Source organism: Staurois parvus, unplaced genomic scaffold, assembly GCF_062004578.1.
Source record: "Staurois parvus isolate SC_StPar_1 unplaced genomic scaffold, SC_StPar_1.0 ptg000634l, whole genome shotgun sequence".
In the NCBI taxonomy this organism is placed as follows: Eukaryota; Metazoa; Chordata; class Amphibia; order Anura; family Ranidae; genus Staurois; species Staurois parvus.
Genome location: NW_028318430.1, coordinates 5,543,322 through 5,567,500, shown reverse-complemented (window position 1 = coordinate 5,567,500; position 24,179 = coordinate 5,543,322). Strand labels below are relative to the sequence as shown.

Here is a 24,179-nt window from a genome sequence, read left to right as displayed (position 1 = left end):
GTTAACCCTTGCACCCTGGCATGCAGGAACGGATTGATGATTGTGCCATTGATCTTGACAAAGAAGTCAGGGGAAGGGGCACCTGGGGAAGGAAATATTAAGAGCTTGGTTTGGGAGGCTATCAGCTGACCACAGGAGGAGATGTAGATTGAGAATAGGAAAGGTCCAAGAACAGAACCTTGGGGGACCTTGACAAAGGTAGAGAAGAGGAGGAAGTAGAATTGTAAGTAACACTTAAGGTGCAGTGGAATAGGTAGGATAAAAACCAACAAAGCGCACAGTCACGCAAACCAAAAAAGTTAAGTATTTTGAGGAGCAGGGGGGTGGTCAACCGTACCAAAGGCAGCCAAAAATGTTGTTGAGTGGACATGGGGTGTTAAGTGGGGGGGATATCTGTAGAGTGGAGATTTCCTCTCGATTTTTGTATCAATCTTCATTTTGAAGTAATTGTTTATCTTCTGGGCAGTGAGTGAGTTAGTTGGTGGAGGTGGTGGAGGACAAAGTAAAGAGTTAAAGGTAGAAAAGTGTTGACGGGGACTGGATGAGAAGGTGTTAATGAGAGTGACAAAAATTGTATTTTTGGAGGGTAATTTTATATTGGTTGAAGTCTTTGTGAGACTTAGTCTTACGCCACAGATGCTCAAGAGTGTGGCTGTGTTTTGAGACTTCTGATGTCATCTGTTTGCCAGGGTTGTAGGGGTCAGGACCTGATTCTGATTCAGCAAATTATAGTGAGCACTCTGCTCTGTCCCAGCTGGTGTGTAAGATCTGATGTCTACTCTATCTGTCCAAGTGTTAATTCTCTGCTCACAGCATGGGGTCATGTGCTGGAAAGGCTAATGCACTTACTGATACATACTTGTTACATAATTCAAAAGATACTCATGCTTATGGACATATCCATTACACTGCTATGCTCTAAATGTGTTATTAAAAGTTCTGCCTTTTTATTTTCTGTGACTATTTTTCATTACTCTTCCTCTGAACCTCGCAACTGGTGATATGCTGTTAGATAGGCATTGCCAAAAACCGACTTTCTAGAGGAAAGTCAATATTTGCATAATAAACCCAGTGCATATTCCCACGTATTTTGTTTCATCAATGTATGGGAAAGTACCAGGGTGGATTTGATTTAAATCACTAGTGAAAAGCCTTGATTTAAATCATAATTTTTAAAGAGCAACTGTCATCTCTGTCCTGTAGCGGCTCCTCCTCTGACCCGCTGTTGACTCACCGACAGTCCCATTCACTTTAATGGGATGGCTGGTGATGCGGCAGTGACACAACAAGGTGAGGGACGTGTCGGCAGCAGGTGAGTAGATGCCTGCTAACAGGCGCTGCCATGATGGATCTAAAATGACAGATGCTCTTTAAATCTATAATATTTGCAAACCAAATGAAGGTTTCTTTTTTTAGAATATTAAGCTGTCAGGTTAGTAAAACAGCGATATTCGAACCGATTTTAGGTTAATCACACAACTGGAGAACTACTCAAAATCTTTTATTTCATGTTTTTTCTCACGGTCACTGTGAAATTGTGTGAATGCATCAATGCAGCGCATGTAATCTCAGCTTGCAGAGCTTGGATTCATTGAATGAGTTTACCAAAAATGTAAATATAGCAGAATATACAGCCTCATGCTACATAACTAAGCTCCATTTCATGCTGTATAAACTAAATTATTAATGTATCTTAAATAGAAAACTATCTTTAGATAGACTTTTACTCCAAAAGCATTTCATTAAAATAATTTTTGATAAAAATTTTAAAAATTCGATCTAACTGCTTCTGGCGCGCACCCGGTGCTGTCGGTGATCTTGTGATGTGGTAAAAGGCCATTCACAGCGGCCTTTTACCACGTGATCAGCTGTGTCCAATGACGCAGCAGATCATAATGTAAATACAGTTGCTGGTTATTGGCTGCACTTTCCTCATGCTGTCACAGCACGAGGAAAGTACTTCTGATTACCGGAAAATATAACCAGGGAGATCTGCATTAATAATCAGGGCACTGATTATCAATGTCACCCATAGTGTCGCCCAGCAGTGCCGCCTGTCGGTTCCTGCAGTCAGTGCCACCTATCAGTGCCTCCTCATCAATGCCCATCAGTGCTACCCATCAGTGCTGCCTATTAGTGCAGCCTCATCAACACACATCAGTGAAAGAGAAAAATTACCTGTTTGTTTTTTGTATAATATAAACAAAGAATCTCCCTTTTTTTTTTTTTTTTTTTTTAAACGAACCTGCCAAAAATCCAGAGAGCTCCTAACTTCCTTTATTGAATTAACAACACAGTGCCCCTGCTGCACTGAAATCCCAGATAGCCTTGTCAGCTCTGCGTGATTTCTTCCCTGCTGGACTGCAGAAAACCTCCCTCCATGTTAAGTTAGGTAGGCTAGCAGGGGGGAGCTTGGGCACAGCTGCCGATGTTTGCAGAGACACTAAGATTGATTTACTAAAACTGGAGAGTGCATGGTAGCCAATCAGCTTCTAACTTCAGCTTGTTCAATTAAGCTTTGGCAAAACAAAAAACCTGGAAGCTGAGTGGTTTCGTTTGCACACATTTGCAAATATACACGTAAGCTGCAGTGTCTGTCTGGGCACCTCTGTGTACTGCGGTCCTAACTCTGTAATTTTGCTGTAATATACCTCTTCACACTGCTCCCTTTAGTTGATCTCTTTTTTACCTTTTTATTTGCTTGCTTGTATTGCAGGAGACACTCTAATTAGTATTTTGCAAGACATCTACTGTAGGCTTCTCACTGTCCCTTGCATGAAAAGGGTCTGTACTAAGAATTCAGAGCTACCAAGCAGATTGGAGCCTGCATTGGAAGTCTAAATGTGATTGGTGGCAGCAGGGAGAGATAAAGTGAGACAGAAAACAGACACCCCCACAACACCTGGAGGAGCTGTCTGAAATATAGTTGCATTGGAATAAAGAACACTGTGCCGTAGATTCTCTAAAACTGGAGCACTGAGGATCTGGTGCAGCTGTCCATGGTGGCCAATAAGCTTCTAACTTCAGCTTGTTCAATTAAGCTTTGACAATAAAACCTGGAAGCTGATTGGTTTCTATGCACAGCTGCACCAGACTTGCACTCTTCAGTTCTAATAAATCAACCCCCAGTGTGTTGTCAGCTGAATACAGGGAGTTGGGAGCTCTCTGGATTTCTGGCAGATCGGCAGGCATTTTTCTGTAACTGCTGCTTTTTTAAAGCCAGAAAACATGGGGAAATTGGTGTATTTTGCAGCAATGTTTTTTTGTTTTGTCCAGGTATGTACTTTAAGGGCCAGTTCACACTTCAGTTGCTTTTTTTCTACATCCAAAACGCACAGAAAGTAGGTTATATGGTTGTCAATGTCATAGTTCACATCAGGGCTTGCAGTTCCAGTTAGTTCCAGTTGCAGAAAAAAAGTAGAACATGCTGCTTTTTTTTTTTCTGCACAGAACTGTACTGGAACGCGGTAAAACGCATCAAAAACGCATCAAAAACGCATCAAAAAGCACTGGAATGCACATGTCTCTATATAAATTGAAGAAAAGGAGAGGGAAAAAAAATTAACTGGAATGCATAAAAAAAACACACCCTAAGGACCGGTTCACACTATAGAAACGCAGTCCAGATGTGTTCTTGATGCGTTTCCGCATGCGCGTTTTTGAATCGTTCCACTGCGTTTTCTCTGCATTCCAGTTCATTTTTTTCTCCTCTGTTTCTTCAATTTAAATAGGGACATGTGCGTTCCAGTGCGTTTTTGGTACGTTATTGATGCGTTTTACTGCTTTCCGGTACAGTTCTGTGAACAAAAAATGCAGCATGTTTTACTTTTTTTTTTTTTTTTTTTCTTCTTCAACCGGAACGTACTGGAACTGCAAGCACTGATGTGAACTATGACATTGACAACCATATAACCCACTTTCTGTGCATTTTTGATGCATAAAAAAAGCAACTGAAATGCATGTAGTGTGAACTGGTCCTAAAACTGAATTCCAGGTATGCATTTTCTTGCGTAGTTACACAGGTCCAGCTTGAACCAAAGTAGGTATGCATATTCTGCTGTGAAAGCGAAGAATAAGTAGAGTAGTCACCGTTACTACAGTTATGGCCACTGCAGCTGCTCTGCTGCAAAGCGAACACAGGAGATCATTGCTGGGTACGGCACTATTCACAGAACTCCTTGCATTTCTCTCAATGAATGCAAGGTGCTCTCTAATTGGATGAGGATTGTGACATTATTGCCCCGCCTCTCCACCTCGATCAATTAGAGAACATCTTGTATTCACTGAGAAAAATGCAATGCGATCTATTAACAGCGGCCATGCCAAGCGAGCGACCTTCCTCCCTCTCCCGTGATCTCAATGCAGCAAAGCGGCCGCTTGGCACAGGAGCAGGAACTTTACAGTGATGATCCATTTCCACAGGTATGGCATATGCATACTTACATTGATTCAAGGTAGACCAATGTAACTATGTTAAAAAGAAGAAAAAAATCCATACCTGGAATTAATATTTTAAACTATTGTTACTGGGCAACCAATTAAATTCCTCATAATTTTCCTTGAGCTTTAGGATGCCAAGGCAGGGGAAAAGGCTGACAATTATTGTGGAGAGAAAAAGAAATGAAGGCTGTGGCCAATTGTTAAAAAACTTACCAATATCTTGTGAAAAGTTGAAATGCCAGCTTTGAATGAATTGATTGTAGTGACAAGAAAAGTTGAAGGAGCAAGATGAAGTTTCAGTGTGGTTTGCTTTTAGGAAAATTGTACCTACTGTATGCTAATGAATCCTGTCAAATATGTCGGGATTCCATTCAAATTGCAGGTATAGATGAAATTTTAAGGGCTTTCAAACAAAATTAGTTAAATCAACGATGAAGACTGATTTTTCATAATTTCCATATGAATGATCAAATGAGAATCTAATGATGTATGGGCCAGCTTTCATTCAGAGCCTGATACATTTGTTTTCTTTTTTTTTTTTATTAGGCAGGAAAGTGCAAGCAATATGTCTTCAGAAACATTCACTCTGGTTGCACAATCAAGATTCGATTCAAAATGGTTGAAAACGGACCTACAGGTAGTATTTTTTGTGTGTATTTTGTATGTGTTTTTATTTATTATGTCTTTTTTTATTTTATGTGTTTGTGCGTGTCCTTCTCCCCCACTGCTGTTCCCCACTCCACATTTGCCAGCAATGGTCAGCCGGAAGTTACTGTGTGAATACTACAGCACACAACTCCTTTGCAAGGGAGTTTACCCAAGGCTTAAGGCTAGCTTTACACCTAAGAAGGTTGCGTTTGAGCCTTTTCTGCATTGCATTTTTGCACTTGCGTTTTTGATGCATTTTGTGTTTTTAGTTTTTTTTTTTTTTTTTTCATTTTTTTTTTTCATTTTTCTTGTTGCTAGGCAGATTTAAAACACATCAAAAACGCAATACATGCTTTTCTGCAGCGTTTCCATTGAAGTCTATAGAAATAAAACCGCAACTTATTGTGTTCAAAAAAGTCCCTGACCCTTTCCAAAAAACACAGCGGGTGAAACCGCACAGGTACGAACATGTCCCATAGGAAATCATGTTAAATGGACTGTACTGTGTTTCTGCAAAACACTGCAGAAAATGCTTAGGTGTGAACCTAGGGTACAGTGGAATTTTGGGATACCACTAATTAATCTTAAAACTGCTCCCACCCCCCCTCCTAACACCTATACTAACCTGTGGAAGAAAGATGTCTTCTGGGCGGTCCAATAACAGGATCGACTCCCTTCTGTCAGCTAGCAGCAGCTTTTGGGAGAGGAGGAATCGCTGACAATGAATGGTAAGCTTTTGGGTGACGCAGGCATTACCAGCCGTTGTTGGAGCACTCTCTCCTCGCTCCTGTATCGGACACTGGCTTCCAATGGGAGGTCATGTGACCGGACCACAGTGGCCTGAAATTAGGTAAGTACATACATCTTTCTTCTACAGGTTAGTTAGTCTAGGTGTTAGAAGGGGGGTAGAAGCAGTTTTAGGATTAGTTGGTAATATCCCAGAATTCTACTTTATTGAATGTACTGCAATTCCACTTTGCAGATAATAACCAATCACATGCAAGGAAAAAAAAACCAAAAAACATTTTTGTTTGTACATGTTTGGATGATGGACATCATCACAGCTTCACCTCATTCACTAGCTCAGAGGAAAATTCCTTTGCACAGTGAACAATCTATTTAAATTCAGTAAATCAACCTTAAAGCGGAGTTCCAGTCGCACTGTGAAAAAATAAGTCAGCAGTTACAAAAACTGTAACCGCTGACTTTTAAAAAGCCAGCCATTCACCTGTCCCACGATCCTGTGGTGTCCTCCCCGCAGCCCGTTTTCACCAGCCTGGTGCCCACATTAAAGATGCCAATGCCTGGAACACCAGTTCCAGGCATTGGCATCTTTAATGTGGGCACCAGGCTCTGACAGCTCGTGGCTTCACAGCCGGATGACCACTGCGCATGCGTGAGTAGCGCTGCACTTCCTGATTGGTCCTGTAGTCTTCTGGGACCTGTCACGTGTCCCAGAAGACTACGGGGAGGGAGGGTAAGAGGACAACTTCCGATTGCCTAGGCGATCACAGTGGGAGTGGGTACCTGTCAATTTCAGGTACCCACTCCCCAAAGGTGCCAGACGGGGGACCAGTCTTTAAAGTGGAACTTCCCCTTTTGGGTGGAGCTCCGCTTTAATGTTTCAAAACACTGCTCAGATGCCAGAGAGAGATAAATAGTAGCATTGTTATTTTTGTATCTATTCTGTTCCATTCCTCTGTAGATAAAAATGATGAGCTTCAATCTGTATGCGATACAGCAACCAAACAATTAAAAAAAATTCCTATATAACCCTTCATTAACCATTTGTTTACCCTAATCAGCCGTAAACAATGCCTTCTTCCCCTTCTAACTACTATTTTATTGCTGATATTTTTTTGACTTTCTTTTTTTCTAACCATATTTATCAATAATGTTTAAAGCGGGCCTTCACCCCAAAAGACAATATAAGTGCACCTCTCTCCTGCCTCCTTCTTAAGGGCAGTTCCTCCTCCTTCCTCACATAGAACTGCCAGGCTTTAGAATTTGGCAGAGGCCTTCTGCACACCTGCACACTTGCAGAAGGATAGCACAGTCGAGTTCCAGGACCCCCGTTTTTCTGTACGTGTGTGAAACTCGGTACCCTTTGACACATCTGCACATTCACTGGACAATCAAGCATGGTAGCCCAACTGGAAGGGTGGGGGGTGGAGCCATGAATAAAGAGAACTGAAGTTTCACTAAACTTTTGTGATTTGTTTTATTTTTTAGGCCCCCTCCACACAGAAGTTCCAATCAGGTCTGCCTGTCCATTTTTCAGGTGGACCCGGACAGAACCTCTATTCTCCTCTATGGAGCGGCGGGTGTAAGCCGCAGCAGCAGATTGCATCGGATGGCGGTCGAGTGTAAACAGACAGGTGATCCGTTTACATCTGGCTGCCAATAGAGGAGAGTGGTCTGTGTCCGTGTCTGATCTGCAAAGGTGAAGTTGACACAGACCTGTCATCCGACTGCCTAGACAGACAGATCCCCCGCTGAGCAACTGGATCGCAGTCCACCCCACATGAAAGGGGCCTCATTGTTTGTTTTTATTTAAGTTCAATCATTTTTTGTTATGGTTTTGTGCAAGAATCATAATTTTTAGTGTGGTCTTTAACAGGGCAAACACAGCTGCGGGCTCAATTGCAGGCCACCCTGCCTGTGTCTATAGACACAGCGAGGCTCAGCTCTGCCCCCACCTCCACTCTCTCCTCACAGGCTGTGATTGACAGCAGTGGGAGCCAATGGCTCTGCTGCTCTCTGGCACAGCGCTGGATTGAGATCTGTCTCAGGTGAGTATTTGGGGGGGTTATGGGAGAGCAAAACATGAAAGGTTTTTACTTTTAATGCATTAAGGTAAAAAAAAAACACATTTAGCCTTTACCACCACCTTAAGTAATGACAATTTGTTGCCCACTAAACAGGTCCATAGCAGAAAAGTAAAAATGTGTCTGGTCCATCGAGGGCTGTACAGGTGTGAGAGCAATGAAAGTGATGTCCTTGCTGGCACTGACATTTTAACCATCCTCTTGGATTTGGCCATTTTGATTGGCCAGGCTGCAATGATGGGAGTCACCATGGTGACACTGTACTACTTGTGGGGGGTGATGAAGATTTTTTTTTTTTTTTTTTTTACACTGATTGCTTTTACACCCATAAAGGCTGTAAAAGCAATCATTTCTCCTTCTCTCTGGCTGCATTCTTGCAGCCATTGAGTACTACTGTGTGAGCTGTGATTGGTCACAGCTTGTCACATGGTACAAGGCTGTTGTGAATAGTCTTGTACCATGTGACCTCTGTGATCATTCACAGATTTCACATGTAGTAAGCAATGATGTCAGAAGTGACATCTTGCTTGCTACTCTGCATGTGATCACTGATCATGTGAAATCTGTGAATGATGATCACATGATCGGGACCTCACAGAGAGGTCCCGTACAACGATCGGTGTTCCACTGTGCTCCCAGGGAGCGCGCACAAGCGGGGAACGGGGATGCCGTTTATAAACAACCACCTGACCCCGTCTGGCCAATGTATATAAACGGCCGGGCGGGAAGTGGTTAAAGAACTGAACTCTGGAAGTTGTGCCCAAAAGACAGGCTGAGGTCATAGGACCATTATTGCCTGTGATCCTTGCCGCTCGTATTTTCCACGTCATTGATTTGCCATACCTTATTCTGCATTGTCTGTGTAGAGGTGGCCATCTTGTTGGAAGCAGCGCTTTGCATGAAAGGTACATTTTTCAGGGTACTGTTTAGGCACAATTAACAATTCTAGATGTTCCCTGTAATATAGCAAATCTTCACTTTGAGTAACGGTGGTCACTTACACTGATTTTTTTATTTGTATCCAGTCGAGGTGTTTTTTGATCAATCAAATCTGCAAACAATCAAATGGCCATAACTTTCCTTCTGATCAGTTAAGACTCCATTTACATCAGATTTGATTAAACCAAGCTGATTGTCCAGAGAAAAATTAGCAATACTTTTGTATTGATTGGCAGCACTTTGATACTTTGTTCATGAATACAATCAAATTTCAATTGATCAGAGTACATGGTGGATATAGAGATGAGATTGATATGATTGTAAGTTATAGCATTATCTTATCTATCGATCGAAATCAACTTCCCTGTGTATGTCACATTGATGGAAGGGGTTGCCGACTGTAGATTGATTAGTCATATCAGAAGAGATTGATTTGTGAGAAATCGGTCATTTATCGAAGAGGCAAGTGGTCTTCCTTTATTTGCCAAACCATTTCAGAAAGTTTGTAGGCTGTACTTAAAGTGAAATTATATTCGCCTTCACTCCAACGCTGCAGTGTCCCAGAGCTCCCTGCAGTCCACTGACTTCTTCAGCGGGTCTGCTTGTGGGTACAGATTTCAGTCAATTGATTTGGCATTGGTTGACTACATTTATCTCAGCTTTGCTGATATTGCACACTGAGCTGTGTGTGCACAGCTCAGCAGACAGGCAGGTAAGAAACTTTAATGCAGTGGGGTAGAATTATCAAAACCGGGGCATTCAGAGTCTGGTGAAGTTGTGGTAGCCATGGTCAGCTTCTAACTTAAGCTTGTTCAATTAAAGTGTTACTAAACTCACAACAGTAAAATCAGTCTGTACCTGCAGTAAAGCATGCTTGTTATACTCACTTAAGGAGTTAATTCTCTGCATTGTGTAAAATGTTTGATCTTGTCTTCTCTGATCCTCCCTTTCTTCCACTTTCCCCATTTCATCTCCTTATAGAGCAGAGCTTTGGGGGTACTCTGCACATTCTCAGTTTGGTATGTACTGCTAGAGCGGTTTTTTTTTTTTTCTTGGGAGGGTGCATGTGATCAGCACAGGGACAATCAGGACTGTCCAGACAGAGTGTCGGGATATGCAGCCTCATAGGGCAGTCAGAGGATAATGAAAACTCCTCCTACAAGCTTTAACTAGGGCACAGCTGGACACTGATAGAAGGCACAAGACTGCTATATACTGCTGATGAGAAAAAGTATTTAGCAGTTTATTTTTACTACAATAATTGCATTTCCATGTTGTGTGTACTGTGGAAGATCAGATATAGTGAACACAGGGTCCTGGGTTTAGTAGCACCTTAAGCTTTGGCAATAAAACCTAGAATCGGATTGGTTTCTATGCAGAGTTGCACAAGATTTTGCATTCTTGCAGCTTTAGTAAATAACCCCCACTATGACTCTATTGCTTTTAAACTCCTGCCTGTTCATTTTTTTCATTTTTTTTTTTTTTAAGTTGCACTTAGGTCTCTTGCACACAGGACGCTTTTACAGCTGCTTCTAGGGGCATCTGCCATTTTTTTTTTCCTGCCTCTAAACGTTTTAACGCCATGTTAGCCTATGTGTCCATGCACACAGGCTTTTGGCAGCGTTTTAGTGGCAGCAGCTTTTAGAGGCAGGGAAAAAAGCCCCATTGCCAGTGTGTCCAGGAGCAGCAGAGTTTGGGCAGAAAAAATGCTTGAAGCTTCTAAAAGCTGCTAAACACACCTGAACATTAGTGCTTGAGCATTAATTTAATTGGTCAGAATAAATCATTTATTCTGGTCATTAAAATGAATTAACGCCCAAGAGCTTGACACCTGTAAAAGCTTTAAACTCTTTATAAGCATCAGGAATTTTTACTGCAAAAATGCTGCTGGCTTCTAGTAAATGTCCTGTGTGCATGAGGCCTAAAAGCAGACCCTGAAGTGGAAATTTGTATTGTGGCATGCAGCTTGTGTACTAGGCCCAGTGCTGTAGACTTTGATTAACTAATTGCCTAAGAATTAATTAACACCTTCCCACCCAGCCTATAGCAGATTGACGGCCGGGTGGGACTCTCGCCCTTGTAACTGGGCGTCATGTGACGTCCTGTCAAAACGATCCGCTCACGCGGCCACGGGGCTGCGCAGTGGCACGATCTGTCACAGGCTGTGTCCATGGGACACAGCCGATGACATATCACTACATCGGCCCACTGCCAGTGTCATGTGACCATTGTGACCTATCACAGCAGGTCACATGTCAATTGTATACAATGGATGGCTTCCTGCCATGCCATCCATTGTATACAATTATGTTGTTAGCTGTGACTGGTCAAGGCAGTCACATGATACAGACAAGGCCACTCACATCCCATCTGTATCATGTGATCAGCTTTGCCCAATCACAGCTAATCACAACAAAAGGCTGAATGAATCAGATTAAGTCAGTAACAATGATTGCAAATATCACTGAAATACATTGGTATTAGCAATCATCGTGTTTAAAAAAAAAAAAAAAAAAATCCTGATCACTTGCCCAGAGTAGTTCAATGTTACTATGGTAACATTGCATTGCTTTGGTCACAGTGTGCTGAAAAATAAAATAGTGAAAAAAAAGAAATTTTAGAAACGTTTGAAAAAAAATAAAAATTCAATTATTATTATTATTTTCACCAAACAAAAGTAGCAGAATACATTTTGCCCTAAATTTATAAAGAAGTCTTATTTATTTGAAACATTTTATAACAGAAACGAAGAAAAGTGCATTGTTTTTGTTTTATTTAGCAAAAAATAAAAAAATCAGTGGTGATTAAATACCACCAAAAGAGAGCTCTATTTGTGTGAAAAAAAATTATAAAAATGTCATATGGGTACAGTGTTGCATAACCGCGCAATTGTCATCAAAAGTGCGACAGCGCTGAAAGCTGAAAATTAGCCTGGGCAGCAAGGGGGTATAAGTGCCCGGTATTGAAGTGGTTAATGGGCATTCCATAGAAGTCCATGTAGCTGCCTCCCATATATAAAATGGCAGCGAGCAATTTTTTTTTTTCTTCCCCCCAGAACTGAGAAACAAAGTCAACATACACTTCAGTGGTCATGTTGAAATATGTCACTTTGCACTCATTTAGAGTGTGAGTGTATTTGGTATGCATAAATCCTGGCTTTTTCCTTGCTCTGGTAAAGTCCAAATAACATCCTGGCAAATATCCTGTTCTTAGCAGTGGAAAACCTTCCTGTCACTGTACACACTGCTTCTGAGAAACCTTTTGTAGCCTAGGAAAGTCCCATGTTTCCATCCAGTACACTGTCCCTAGCATTTAATATTGCACACTGATGATCCACCCTATGTGTGGACTGGTCTGTCTCTTTTTTGGCCTAGGGGGCTTATAAATGGACTCCTACCCTGTTTTTGTATATTAATCAAACGCAAGATAACTTTTTGAAAATCAATGGTAGTAGCAGCTGTGTTGTGTTGTTTTTTTAAATAATAATAATAATTTATTATTATTATGTACATAAAGTTTATGTAAACCCTAACAATGAGCTTCTACGATTTTGTTTCCTTTTTGGTCTGCTTAATATTCCGTTTCATAAGTGCAAAAAAGCCTGTTGACCTTGTCAGAAACTCAGAGCTGCCCTGTGTCCTCTGCGTACACGGTTATCTCAAAGGGCCCCTAAAGTTGGATTATAGAATGATTAGTCTTTTATGTTTTAGAGATCTGTGAGCGGCGTTGTAGTTCAAAGTGTTACTAAACCCACAACAGTAAGATCAGTCTGTATATGCAGGAAAGCATGCTTGTTATACTCTCTGTGGGTTATACACACAGGGGTTAATGCTCTGCATTATGTAAAAAGGCTGTTTGATCCAGTCTTCTCTGATCCTCCCCTTCTTCCAGTGCAACCCTCATATCTCCTGATAAGACACATCATGTAGAGACACTGCACATGCTCAGTTTGGTGTGTATTGCTAGAGAGGGTTTTTTTCCCCTTGAGAGAGCATGTGATCAGCACAGGGCCAATCGGCACTGTCCAGACAGAGGTCAGGGGTTCTGCATCCCCCTAGAGCAGAAGGAAAACTCCTCCTAGCTTTAACCAGTGCTCTGCTGAACACTGATAGAAGTCACAAGACTGCCCTAACTGCTGTTGAGAAAAGGTATTTGGTAGTTTTATATTTACTACAATAATTGCATTTCCATGTTCTGTGTACCATGGGAGACCAGATATAGTGGATGCAGGGTCCTGGGTTTAGTAACACTTTAACAAAAGACTTTGGGCAGGGCTGATACCATGCAGTCTACAAGAAAACATTTGAGCTGAGTGCATTTCAGGCACAATAACAATAATTTCCTGTATGGGCCCGCGCCTATAAGGGAATAAAATGCAGCGAACTGTATTTCAGAGACTACTACTACATATTTTTCCTTGGCATACACTTTTAACATCTTGTATCGTTTGCAGGTGTGTGTGTGTGCGCGTGTGTCCCATTTGCATCAGCAGCTGCACTAGAACGCAGCCACTTATGCAGTAGGATCACAATGGTGTTACCAGACGATTTTACAACCTGCCCCACCCTCTTTACTGAAATTATAGTTCTATTGGCGGCAGTGTTGCACAGCACTAAAAAAGTAGCATGCTATACTTTTTTTGCTGTGTATGTTTTTGTGGTATTGTGTTCCATTTAGTTCTCGGTCACACCGATGCGACTTGTCATGCAATTTTGATAGTTTCAAATCACATGACAAGTCTCACCCTACTGTCTGCAATTGAAGTGGTCATATCGGTGCGATTCCAACTTTGTCAGAGTCGCACCAATTTTTTGTAAGTAGTGCATGCACTACTTTTTGCAAGTTCAGGTGCCATTTGCATAGACATCTGTGCACAGATGTCTTGCAAATCGCACCTGAAATTTTACTTTGAAATCATGCGACTTCATGTGAAGTGATTTCAAAGTCGGATTGGTGTGACCAACATCTTAGTGTTGGGACTAGTACCTGCAGGTGGGGTTGTATAAAAACACACACATTAATAGTAGTTGTACGATTTATACATGTATGTTGTACCCATGTTGTATATTTTTACATCATGGTAGCAGTCATAGTAACTGTTGTATCTGTTACTTAAAGCGGAACTTCACTCTCTCAATCAACATGGACTATTTTTAATCCTTATGCTGCTGGCAAAATATAGGTAAAGTTGATCCAGGGAATATCCAATTGCCTCTCGGGGGATCAGGAAGGCTTTTTTTTTCCCAGCAGGAGAAAATTGGATCGTGCTTTGCTGGGTTTTTTTTTTGCCTTCCTCTGGATCAACTGTGGATATAGGATTATAACTTTTATTTTTTTCATGGTTGAATTGGATGGACTTTTGTCTTTTTTCAGCCAGACTAACTATGTAACTATGTAAAATAGATAGGAAAGTATATCATATTTACTTGTTTTAACCTCCCTGGCGGTATTCCCTAGTGTAGCTCGGGGTAAAATTTCAGTACCACAAGAGGTAACCCCGAGCTACACTCAGGAATACCATGCGGCGCTGCTCTGTGATCCCTCGATCTCTTACCTTGTCCTGTGCTCCCGCGATGTCCCTCCTGCAGTGTCCCCGGCAATGTAATCCGGCGGATGCCGGCAACTGTCATCTGGGTTCCGTCCACTGCAAGCGTCGGGACGTACGGGGGACGGAACGGCGGGAAATTAGAAAATGACAAAAAGTGACATTCACTACAATCACATAGTAAAACATTACTGTACCAAACCATTTCACATACATTTTGTCCCTAGTGCTTTGTCCTGTGCCCTGCCTGCATTTTTACTGTTCTTTCTGCCTGGAAACTGAGAAACATCCATGGCGTCCAAAAAGTGTCCCTTTAGGTCAAAAGCGGGTTTAGACCAGCTAGAGAACAGCGATAGTAAATCAGAACCACTTGCAGAATTGAGTGATAATGATTTGTGGGGAAATTCATCATCAGGCACTGAAAACGATTTTGCGACTTTGCTCAGTGATGTGCGAACTTTGCACTATATTTCAGTGTTTTTGGGTTGATTATATTATTGAATTAAATTTATTATTATATTATTATTTTTTATGATTATTTATTAAATTATAATTTATGATTTTGTGTTTCAAGTTTTATCCTACCCGGGATGTTTACTAGACTCTTGTTCGGACAGATTTCAGTGAGTTATTCCTAAGAATTACAGGCCTACAATATAAAACGCCAAATTTCCATGCAAAAAAATGTACCGCTTTCAGCACCATAAATCTAAAATAATCATACCGCCAGGGAGGTTAAACCTTTTTTTTTTTTTTTTTTTTTTTTTCTTCTTTTTGAATGTATTTTTTTTTTTTTTTTTTTTTTTTTTGCTACTTCCTGGTTTCCATGCCTTGGTGAATGTCACACATCCCAAGGGTCTTCAGGAGGGGAGAGACGCGTTCTCTGCTCAGCCTATGCCTGAGGTTAGGGCAGATGGGTTCCAGGAAGTAAATGATGCATGAATCATCCGCCCTTATGCGAGATACCCACTGCCAGAATTTCTAGGGGTTGTTTTTCAAAGTGATTCCTTAGCAAAATAAAATCCATAGATGGATGGGTGAGTTTGCTTTGAGTATTAAAAATGGATTAAATGGCATTTTTGATTTGTGATGCTCAGATGCAGTGTATTTCCGCTTTAATGTGTTAATTTGCACTCTTCTCTTCTAAGTGGTGTAATAAATGTGTAGCTGTATATTTTGATCATATTTATTTTCATAGTAGTAGTAGCAGTTGCATATTGTATGTTGACACACATCTTCATGGTAGCAGTAATAATAGTAACACAGTTTTGCTGTTCTGTGTTTACACATATTTTTGTAGCAATGGTAGTAGTAAACAACTCGGCTGTGACTTGTTAAATGTATCTGGTGACTTGTCATGCTGTTTCTTTCAAGCCTCCAGATACAGTTTGTCCCAGTAGTTGTGATATGTTGAAATGATGTAGACAGATACAGTTTCAGGACCTGAATAGAAATCTACTTGCGTCCCCTGCAATCATCCGGTGTACTTCGGTGGAAGTGGGTCTTCTCTAGGGTGTGTTAACAAGCACTTCCTTACGTCAGAAGTATGTGTTATTTTATTTTTTACATTTATTTATTAAAGGTACTTGTATAGCGCCGTCAATTTACGCAGCGCTTTACATATATATTGTACATTCACAGTCCCTACCCTCAAGGGGTGTACAATCTAAGGTCCCTAACTTACATTCATACATACACATACAAGGGACAATTTAGACCAGATCCAATTAACCTACCAGCATGTCTTTTGGAGTGTGGGAGGAAATTCTATTACCCAGAGGAAACTCATGCAAGCACAGGGAGAGCATGCAAACTCCAGGCAGGTGGTGCATGTTATCATATGTATAAATATTTACTTGTGAGCCACTGTGATTATAAATTAATAAATATTGTGGTTTGCTGACATTAATCACATCCTCATAATCGTGTGCAATAGTATCATACCAAATAACAAAAAACAAAAATGTTGCGCTACAAAATTTAAATTATTTAAAATATCTCCAAAAAATTCCTAGTGAATTAAATATTTATCTAAATATATAATCAATTGTGCCTTGTTCCATAATTACCATCAATTCATTTCTATGATTAATGTGATAAATATTTAAATTTGTAAAATAATAAAAAATCAACTGTGCCTTGTTAAAAATTATTACAACTTAAATATGATCAACTCAAATCAGTTTATAATTGTGACAGTCCCATAAATCTTAATTGTGATCCAAAATCGATATTTTCGAAATCTTGTGTGCTCCAATTTGTGACTTTAATATGCGCTCACCTCCATGTATGCCTAATATTAAATTTAGGCAAACATCACTTTGTGTCCATGTTTTAAACCTGCTGTATTCACTTGTTGTTCCGTTTGGGATTTGATGGATAATGGATATCCCCTGGGAGCTCCTTACTGATCCTCTCCTTGTCTGCAGATATAGCTGCTGGGATCTCTCCCTCCTTATGCTGCGTTGTTTCTCCTCTTTCCTCCATTCCTCTCCCAGATTCTCCTCCGTGTAAGCTGTATGAAAGAAAGGAGATATAGTGCCTTATCCTTTTTAAAAGCTTTATTTAGTGCCCACTATGTTACTGTTGCCTTTCTATCATCTTGAACTAGTCTGCCCAGTCTCCTCTGAAATCAACAAGGTATTTTCGTCCACACAACTGCTACTCACTGCATATTTTCTCTTTTTTTGGACCATTCTCTGTAAACCCTAGAGATGGTTGTGCGTGAACTTCCCAGTAGATTAGCAGTTTTTGAAATACTCAGACCAGCCTACCTGCCACCAACAACCATGCCACGTTCAAAATCACTTAAATCCCCTTTCTTCTCCAGTCTGGTTTTTGAATTGCAGCAAGTTGTCTTCACCATATCTAGATGCCTATATATAGAGATAGAAAAAACATTCTAAATACCCCCCCCTTTTTTTTTTTTTAATAAGTGATCACATTCCCTCTGTTCTCAGCTGCATAGAGAGATGAAGAAGCAGAAACAGCAGTACACTGATCTTATGGGAAGGGTCTGATCATTGGTGGAGAGAAAGCTGATTTCCCAGCACAGTTAGAGAACTGACCATTTTAATGGGAAAGCAGAGGGACTGACAGGTACACCAGGTATTTCACACAAAGGAAGCAACACAAGGAGAACAAGATACTTTTTCATACAAGTACATGGCATGCAGGCACTGATCAGGAATATGAACTGTTGTGTTTACATATGCTTTAAATATATTTGATTAATGTCTCTTAAAGTGTTACTAACCCAGGACCCAGCATTCACTATATCTGGTCTCCCACAGTGCACACAACATGGAAATGCAATTATTTTAGTAAATATAAACCGCTGAATACCTTTTCTCATCAGCAGTTAGAGCCGTCTTATGAATTCTATCAGTTTCGGGGCAAAGCACTGGTTACAACTGTCACTGGTCTATGAGGATGCATAACCCTTGACCCTTTGTCTGGACAGAGCCGATTGGCCCTGTGCTGATCACATGCATTCTCCAAAAAAAAAAACAAACAATACACAGCAAACTGAACATGTGCAGCTTGCCTCCAAGACTCTGTTCTATCAGGAGATGAGTCGGGGACAGTAGAAGGGGAGAATCAGAGAAGACAGGATCAAACATCCTTTTTACACAATGCAGAGGATTAACCCCTTAGGTTCCACACTGAGTATAACGAGCATGCTTTACTGCATATACAGACTGATTGTACTGTTGTGGGTTTAGTAACACTTTAATGGTTGGGGTTCCTAGGAGACACTCATGGGCCCTTTAATCCCATCCCATTGGGTTAACACGTGTTACTGCCATGCATATTACATGTATTGGTACAGTATGGCGCTGTTTTTGACCTACAATGCTAGATTGATTAGCATGGATATACAATACTGTTTTGTCTTAACACTTCACAAATGTTCCGACTCTTGAGCACTGACCCTGTGCTAAGAGGGTGTGTCAACCACAGCAACGATAGCTGAAATCTCCCTCCAGTCATTCGTTGGGGACCACTAACTTTGTAGTCATTAACAAGTGTTTGTTTTTCAGCTTGCATTTACTCGGGATGGTTTCTGCAGTTTGTGGAACGAGATGGTGAAAGATGGGGAGATCGTTTACATGGGAGTTGAAAGCACACAGAGTGGAGACCTGCCATCTAGGAAAGGTAAGCAAATTTTCATCATGATCGCAATGGAGAACTACACGGGGGGGGGGGGTTACTGAAAGTGGTTGTAAAGGCTCAAGGATTTTTAGCTTCATGTATTCTTTGCATAAAGGTAAAAAAAACCTTCTGTGTGCAGCGGCCCTCCCAACCCCCATTCCTTAATTGAGCCCCCTCCGATCCAGCGATGTTTTCAACAGCCTCTGCTCTCTGGGGACTCTTCCTCCTTATTGGCTTAGACAGCGGTAGCCAATGGTCAGTCACAGCCAGTGAGCCAATAAGACGAGAGCAGGAGGGGCGGGACTGAGCCGTGGCACTATGTGTCTTATGGACGCATAGAGCAACGGCTCAGGGACGAACTTGTAATGGTGTCTCCAGGGCAAACAGCTTTCCTTGGAGGTACTGCTTGAGGGGGAGGAGCCAGGAGCGACGGAGGGGACCTAAAAAGAAGAGGATCAGGCTGCTCTGTGCAAACTCACTGCACAGAGAAGGTAAGTACGACATGTTTTAAAAAAAAAACAAAAAACAAAACAAATCTTTAGTGTCACTTTTAACTGTCTCAGGAGGAATTGACCTCCCAAGAAGTGGTCGTAAGCCATGGTAAGTATTTTTGTCTTTTTTATTTTGTGCGTTTTTTTTTTTTTTTTTTAATTTTGTGTTCCTTTTGGGGTAGCAAGCTAGGAAATAAGTGGACCTTGCTTTTTACTGCAAATTATCCATTCCTGTAGGTTCAATCCCTGGAAATAGTGACTTACATTCACTATGTGTTAGGGTTCTGTTTTCTTGAAATTTTAGAGTGTGTGTGCTAAATTGTTTTTGACAGTAAGAAAGTGGCATTAGGGGGTCACAACAGAAGCATTCAGTCGTTTTTGGGGTACGCTCACACCAGTTGCACTGCGACAGCTCGCCGTTACCACAATGCATGGCAATATTTAATTGGTACTGTGCGATGCCACTAATTCTGAATGGCACTACTGTGCATTGTGTCCTGAAAATTTAGCACGCATGATTTTTGTTATGTGCAACAGCAAATTTAATTGAGCTCCCTCCTAGTTTTTTTTAAATCAAGGTATATAAAAAGGAAATAAATTATGAGCAGCTAACAAACCTCATAAAAACAGCACTTCACTCCGTAGAAACAAACATAAATAATAATATAAACTACAATTAAAATAAATGTTAAATGAAAAAAATCTTCCACCAATGTGTAGCAGAGTGAAAACAAAAAGAGCCAAGTCCACCATATAGATCTCTAATAAGGAAAGTCTTTGTAGTTCAGAGATGCACACCATCACCACTGTGTTCTGTAGGTGACAATCACCCCATCAGATTAAGCACTCACCAGAGCATGGTGTGAATTAGGCACAATAAAATATCCTCCTCCTGGACCTGCAATCACCTCCGCTCAGAAAGCTCCAATAGGTCCAGTGCATACATATAAAGCACAAACGTACCATGTAGTGTAATTCCGGTTAAAGATTTTATTGCTAATAACCCCCAATCTTAATCTGTTTATATATAAATATATAGATATGTTTTTCAGTTGTTTCTTTATAGTATTTTATGATGCCGAGTATTGAAACGTGCTTACAATGATCTCTTCTAGATGAAATAAATGAAATCCAGAGCAGCTCAAAGAAGGATGATCAGAATGATAAAGAGAAGAAGGAGGAAGATGACATGCCAATACCAAACTATAAGGCCAAAACCATAATGGACAGCTGGGTGTGGGGCAGACAGCCAGGTAATGGGGGTATAAATCCTGTAGTAATAAAAGTTTTACACTCTTGTTTATGATTTCAAATACAATTAAAGACATTAAGCTTTTCTTTGCATATATAGAAATATATTATAGGGTTTTTTTTTGTTTTGTTTGTTTTTTAACTCTAATACCTGTTAATACCTTTTTCTGTAGGAACAAAATCATTAAATCAGACATCTTATTGTATTGATTTGTTTAGTGTTAGAAAGAGAGACACAGTGAGTGATGCGTGCTTGTAATACGATCAGGTTGAAAATGCTTGAATAAAGTTGAATGCAAAACCAGTCAGAAATACTGATATACACATTGCTGCACTAGGTTTATACATTTTTTTTTTTCCCTGTGATATTTAAATCACAAAAATCCTTTTTACATAGAAACCATTTTACATTTTGGATCAGTTTATTTAAGTGTTTTTGTTTTAAGCTGTTTTACTATGTGCATTTGTTTTACAGGTACACATTAAATACATGACAAGGGTTTCCCAGAGTGCTTTGGGTTAGCTTAAAGCCAGACTCCAGATTTACGTTCACCTTAAATAGTTTGTTTTGGCCATGCTGGTCCAACCAGTCTGTTTTCCTTACTAAGTACTGATATACACATTGCTGCACTAGGTTTATACATTTTTTTTTTCCCTGTGATATTTAAATCACAAAAATCCTTTTTACATAGAAACCATTTTACATTTTGGATCAGTTTATTTAAGTGTTTTTGTTTTAAGCTGTTTTACTATGTGCATTTGTTTTACAGGTACACATTAAATACATGACAAGGGTTTCCCAGAGTGCTTTGGGTTAGCTTAAAGCCAGACTCCAGATTTACGTTCACCTTAAATAGTTTGTTTTGGCCATGCTGGTCCAACCAGTCTGTTTTCCTTACTAAGTAATTCAGCTGTTGTCAGTGCTGTAAAAATTCTATGTAGCATTAGCTACATACAGTATACAGAGCTGTGTTCTGGCGGTGGTATTGGGAACTGCTGTCTGCTCCGAAACAAAATCAAGTCAGTGAGTGTTTCTCAGCCATTCACAAGAAGCCTTGTATTTTAAAAAGTGAATACATGACTTCCTCTGATTGGCCGAGGTGCAGAGACAGATGACGAAATCACAACCTCCACCCCAAGTCAATTAGAGGCAGCCTTGTATTAATTGAGACAGGAAGCAAGGAAAAATCTCCCCGTATTCTATCCGAAATACTAAAAAAAATATGACTGAATATTTTTTTTTAATGAGTATATACATACTATGTTAAAGTCTTTCTGCTGGGGTTCAGCTTTAGGTATCTAAAATCGTGGAAACAAAAATAAATAAATTCTAAGTTGGCCCACTCTGTTAAAAGATATATCTTTTTAATATTCTAGTAAGGGTCAGCATAAGCTCAGCAGGAATTCACACCTCCTTTAGCTGAAGGGGTGATTAGAAAGATGATACTCGCGGAGAATAGAAACCGTGCAACTAATCTGTAATTTCCAAGAACTGGTTTAGTAATCATTTAGTGGGGCATGATCAAGACCTAGGAAATGCAATATCTATCTTTTGAAGTAGACACTTATTCATGTCTTTCATATCAGTCTTTACAATCCTTATTTTTTTTTCCCGGCTATATGCTACATAATACACTTGCTTTCTGTCCACTGTTTTTTTTCAGTGAATTGTTTTTTTGGAATTGCATAAATTTTAAAGTTTTTATCGTAAGAAACTTTTCAACTACAGAATTATTTTTAGGCTTGCTAATTTTATTTCTGATACCTCCCTCTTTGTATTAAGAAAAACCCAATACAGTACAGTATACAGCGTCTTTTATGAGTGTTTTTAGAAGTGGTTAGTAATGTGGTCATACGCATACAAGAGTATTCTAATGATCATAGCTTAGTAACATGACAACTATACAGACATATTATACTCTATACAAGAGTATTATGACAATTTTTAGGCAGTAATGTGATCGTAACTATAGAGGGGTATTCTAATAATCAGTGCTTGGAATTAGAATTATTACCTTACAGGAGTATAAAGAAAAATTATCATGGCCATATGCGAGTCCCACATACAGATTGTTGTTTTTTACTTTATTTGATACTATCCATATCCTCTTTTATGAAGGTCTTCTATTAACAGTGGTAGTGAAGTACGTTTAGGATATACCTTAGCTATGGTTCAGGTTGCCATGTTGGTTGTGCCAGCTAGTAGTACTATATGCAGTAATTCAGAATAAGGTGTTGCTTCTCTTTTTAAATGTGCCTGGCATAGTTGTCCCTATAAACATAAAAGAATTGTGTACAGCAGCTTTTGGGCAGTGTATCAAAATCACCGCATGAAATTGACATATAATTGCACATATACAGTAAGCCAACAGTTATGAAGGAAATATGTGCTAGTTACAATCTGTGATTTGTGAACGGCAAAGCAGAGATAATAGGTGGCGATTCAGCATCAGAACTGTTTTGTCCGAAAATACAGTGGAAGATATACAACCCGGGGCGGATATGAGGAGCCAGTTTATTATGATTCTTGGAGCATGATTAGCAGATAAAAGCACAGTATACCATATTATACACTGCTCAAAAAAATTAAAGGAACAGTTTTTAATCAGAGAATCGCATCAAGTCAATTAAACTCCTGGGATATTGATCTGGTCCGTTAAGTAGCAGATGGCGTTGTTAATCAGTTTCAGCTGCTTTGGTGTTAATGAAATTAACAGGTACACTAGATGGGCAGTGAGACGACCCCCAAAACAGGAATGGTTTTACAGGTGGAGGCCACTGACATTTTTTCCCTACTCATCTTTTCTGACTGTTTTTCACTGTTTTGAATTTGCCTAGGGTCAATGTCACTATTGGTAGCATGAGGCGATACCTGGACCCTACAGAGGTTGCACAGGCAGCCCAACTCCTCCATCAATACGTGCCATTGCCAGAAGGTTTGCTGTGTCTCCCAGCACAGTCTCAAGAGCTTGGAGGAGATTCCAGGAGACAGCAGTTACTCTAGGAAAGCTGGACAGGGCCCTAGAAGGTCCTTAACCCATCAGCAGGACCAGTATTTGCTCCTTTGTGCAAGGAGGAACAGGATGAGCACTGCCAGAGCCCTACAAAATGACCTCCAGCAGGCCACTGGTGTGATTGTCTCTGACCAAACAATCAGAAACAGACTTCATGAGGGTAGTCTGAGGGTCCGACTTCCTCTAGTGCAGTGTTTCTCAACCTTTTTCCAGTCGGAGCGCTCTTGAAAAGTATTTTCTGTCACAAGGCACCCCTGTCCAAGGCTTGGTTCACGTTACTGTGTGTCGCTGAAAGCATGCCAAATTGTGCTCATTCCTGACATGCAGACAAATGCTCTGCTCTTTAGGGGTACCCCATACATTGGCTAATACAGGGTGTTTTTGGTGTGATGCAAGTTTAAAACTAAGGTCAGGGACGACTTTCCCTGCATCTCTGTGGGTAAGGCAGCCCATTGAAATGAATGGGCTGCACTACACACAGCGACACAGATGTGAACCAAGGGCCTGTTCACCTGTGAGGTTGGAGGGCAGTAAAACCATGCAATTGAGCTGCTTTTACCACTCCAAACTGCTCCCCCTTTAGCTGCAGAAACAGCAGCTGGGGGTATACACATGCTGTTGCTGTTGTTGCAGCTGGAAGTATACCTCCAGGTGAATGGAGTTGAACTACAACCACCCTGCAACAGTGTGCATTGCACACAGTTGTGGTGTGGTGATTGATGTTGGGGTTAAACCAGATGGTGTGGAGGCAACATATTGCCTCTTTACAACCTGTGAAATGCCTCTGAAAAGCGATCTGAACATGAATTGCTTTTCAGAGGAGCAGCAGTCCTTGCTGCTATTACGAACAAATCCTAAAAAAAGCAGT

General features: G+C 40.5%; 1 protein-coding gene across 11 annotated transcripts in view; it reads left to right on the top strand.

Annotated features, from left to right (window-relative positions):
• The window catches only part of HERC2 (HECT and RLD domain containing E3 ubiquitin protein ligase 2), a 233,271-nt gene that overhangs the window by 13,441 nt on the left and 195,651 nt on the right, over positions 1-24,179 (top strand). For 9 of the 11 annotated variants that reach the window (XM_089693500.1, XM_089693499.1, XM_089693498.1 and 6 more), the window contains exons 2-4: positions 4,987-5,077; positions 18,444-18,558; positions 20,162-20,299. In XM_089693500.1, coding sequence (XP_089549626.1) covers positions 5,006-5,077; positions 18,444-18,558; positions 20,162-20,299 — 325 coding nt within the window. In that variant the 5' untranslated portion in view covers positions 4,987-5,005. Of the gene's footprint in view, positions 1-4,986; positions 5,078-15,827; positions 15,945-18,443; positions 18,559-20,161; positions 20,300-24,179 lie in introns of those variants that run through there. The other 2 variants (XM_089693492.1, XM_089693502.1) reach the window with 2 other exon arrangements.